General features: G+C 40.4%; 1 protein-coding gene across 1 annotated transcript; it reads right to left on the bottom strand.

The window, feature by feature from the left end:
• Positions 1-703, bottom strand: LOC106535622 (ras-related C3 botulinum toxin substrate 3; the record flags this gene model as incomplete). Its single annotated transcript, XM_014032673.1, is given in 1 exon segment — positions 1-703. A coding segment is annotated over 1 exon segment (131 nt), but the record flags the coding sequence as incomplete, so codon positions are not given.
• Positions 704-3,250: the final 2,547 nt, after the last annotated feature.

Here is a 3,250-nt window from a genome sequence, read left to right as displayed (position 1 = left end):
GGGGGGGGTGAGGTTATATTTGTTCAGGTTCATTTGGAGTTATTTAAATGCAATTCATAACTGATGAACAATAACTTTATATTTAGTGAACAACTTGTTAAATGATCTAACCCTGGTAGATTAGTGAGTACATTAATGAACAAATGAGAAAACATATTAGTACCTCCAATACTGTTACTGCTATGGTTGTTTTAACTTGCTGATCTTAGATAAGAAGCTGTGAGGAGCTTCAGATCTAAAAGCCTATCACAGTTCACACTATCTAATCACCACTGCATTAACTGAAGCAAGCATGAAGATGAGTTTGAAAAAGCTCTGCAGTCCTCCTGGCAACAAACCAGTTCAATGGGTACAAATCAACCAGTGTCTTTCACAGAGAACCTTATTCAGTAAAGTTAGAAAAACGTTTTAAATATCGATCTTATCACCAACGTGGTTTTGCAAAAACATCAACATTAAGTAATTACAGAATTGCACACTCGCTCTCACTAATGTTCTGTCTCATCCTCTCAGAGAAATAGTGGTTATTGTTGATGGTGATGCAGTGTTTTGTTACAGCAGTGTTTTGTCTCTCAGAACATAGTGCATCTCTTCCCCCTCTTCTTCACGGGTGGAGGGCAGAGCACGGCACGGATGGCCTCGTCAAATACTGTCTTCAGCCCTCGCTGGGTCAACGCGGAGCACTCCAAGTACTTCACAGCACCTGGGGACCCAGGACATGATACCATGGCAGAGACTCAAGAAAAAGCTCAGACCTCAACTTTAAAGAATCTGAATTAATCTGTTTGTTAAAATCACTTCGGACAGCAGCCCTGAAAACTACCTGCAGTACTGTGAAGTATGACTCTCAGCTACTACCACACCTTGAGCACACCCAGCTGACTGAATTGAGTTCAGCTTCAAAGGTTTATCACTTTTAGATACATCTATTTCCTGAAAGTTTCATTAAAATCGGTCCAGTAGCCTGTGAGCTGTCTCAACAATACACAGGGTTGTCTTTAAAGGGATCCACGATTAGTTGTAACGTTAGACTTTATTTGATAAACATATATTTTAACTGTAAAATAAAGACTGTAAAAATACTGAAGGCTGTTTAGTTTTGTAAATTTTTAAAAATATATTTTAACACGGACGGAGCCATTTTATTTCCACACAAAGCATTCTGGGTAAATGATGACGTGGATAGGTCCTCGGTGCGAGGCTGCTAGCGAGCTATATCCACCCTGAAGGTTAATCTTGGACAATATCTGATGATCGACTCTTTTAAATGAAACCAGAGAGCGTTGACAGAGAGGAGAAGGTAGAAATGACTCAGCCTGGAACTGAAAAYATGGATGGAGGACAACAGAGCTGCTTCATGGAAGAACAACCTCAGATTAGCTTGTTAGCGTTAGCCCCGATGCTATATCATACATATGTATTAGCTCAGCGCTACACATTCTCCTCTCATCACTGAGGTCCTCCATCCACATGACAGAGAGGAGAACACAAAAATGACTCAGCTGTAACTGAAAATATGGATGGAGGACCTCAGTTTAACTTGTTTGTCGCGCTAGTGCTGAGCTAATACATATAAGGCAAAATAGCGTCAGCGCTAAAGCTAACAGGCTAATCTGAGGTTGTTCTTCCATGAAGCAGCTCTGTTGTCCTCCATCCATATTTTCAGTTCCAGGCTGAGTCATTTCTACCTTCTCCTCTCTGTCAACGCTCTCTGGTTTCATTTAAAAGAGTCGATCATCAGATATTGTCCAAGATTAACCTTCAGGGTGGATATAGCTCGCTAGCAGCCTCGCACCGAGGACCTATCCACGTCATCATTTACCCAGAATGCTTTGTGTGCAAATAAAATGGCCCCGTCTGTGTTAAAATATATTATTAAACTTTTAGTTTAAAAATTATAAAACCTGAACAGCCTACAATATTTTTGCAGTCTTTATTTTACAGTTAAAATATATGTTTATCAAATAAAGTCTAATGTTACAACTAATCCTGGATCCCTTTAAGGTTGTGTTCACACCTGATGGTCCAGTAGACTCGGTTCAGTTCAGGACCTAAATTTAAAGATTTGTTTACATTTTCAGTTGGTGTGATTCACATTCATGCTGCACTTTGCCAAACTAACTAAACCCTGTGAACCTGCCGCCCCCACCCCCCCACATGTGGTGGTGCTGCACCAAGACCCACTGAAGGAATCAACACACAAACCTCTGAAGACACTGAGCACAACTTCCTTCTTCACAAAATGTAAACAAACATGGCGTGACGTGGACCACTCTTGAACAATGAGCTCAGCATGAGAAGATGAGGCAGCACCATGATGTTCAGACAGCTCCATACGTGGCAGTGTTCACCAGTGGGAGTGTGTCCAGCTTCACAGCAGTGATGCTCAAGGTTCTTCCTCATCTTCCTCTCATGCTGAGCTCATTCTTCAACACTGTTTGTTTGGCACATTTGCAAAAAACAAAAAATAAATCCTACAACCACTAAAATAAATGAAATAAAATGTGTGGCGGAGTGGCAACCGAAAGGTCGCCGGTTCGATCCCCAGTCCAGCCATTTCAGTTGTTGTGTTCTTGGGCAAGACACTTCACCCACCTTGCCCACTGATGGTGGTCAGAGGGTCCGGTGGCGCCGATGCATGGCAGCCCCACCTCTGTCAGTGTGCCCCAGGGCAGCTGTGGCTACAGTGTGTGAATGAATGATGCATGAATATTGTAAAGCCTCTTTGAGGGTCTTGAAAAGCCTTATATAGTATAGACTTTGTCAGAGCAGCATCCATTCTGAGGTTCACACACTAGTTACTTTACAAACTACAGACAGTACACACAAAACAAAAATTAACACTGAATAGCCACATACAACTACTAATAATATAAAATAAAGAACTGTGCAATAGAAAATGATATGTTTTGTTTTAGAGACAGTGGATTATCAGAATCTGACATTAGGAATCAGAAATCACCTCAACAAACCTATAACTGTAAAGTGAAGTATCACAATGCAAAGAAACACAGATGTGCAATTACAGCAGAGTTTTTTAATGTTTAAAATGGGTAATAACAGAGCAGCTGATTGGTCAGATTATTAATAATATAAGTGAGTAGTAGTGCAAATGATTGTTCAGTTGAGTAATTACAATGAACGGTAACAGTACAAATGATTGTGCAGCAGGTGTGTAAACACTTATTGTGATTTTTGGGCGTGGTGCTGGTTATATAAGACTAATGCATTATTATTATTATTATTATTA

The sequence above is a fragment of the Austrofundulus limnaeus genome, unplaced genomic scaffold, assembly GCF_001266775.1.
Source record: "Austrofundulus limnaeus strain Quisiro unplaced genomic scaffold, Austrofundulus_limnaeus-1.0 Scaffold1509, whole genome shotgun sequence".
In the NCBI taxonomy this organism is placed as follows: domain Eukaryota; kingdom Metazoa; phylum Chordata; class Actinopteri; order Cyprinodontiformes; family Rivulidae; genus Austrofundulus; species Austrofundulus limnaeus.
The sequence above is the reverse complement of the archived record's forward strand: the minus strand, read 5'-3'. Positions and strand labels throughout refer to the sequence as shown.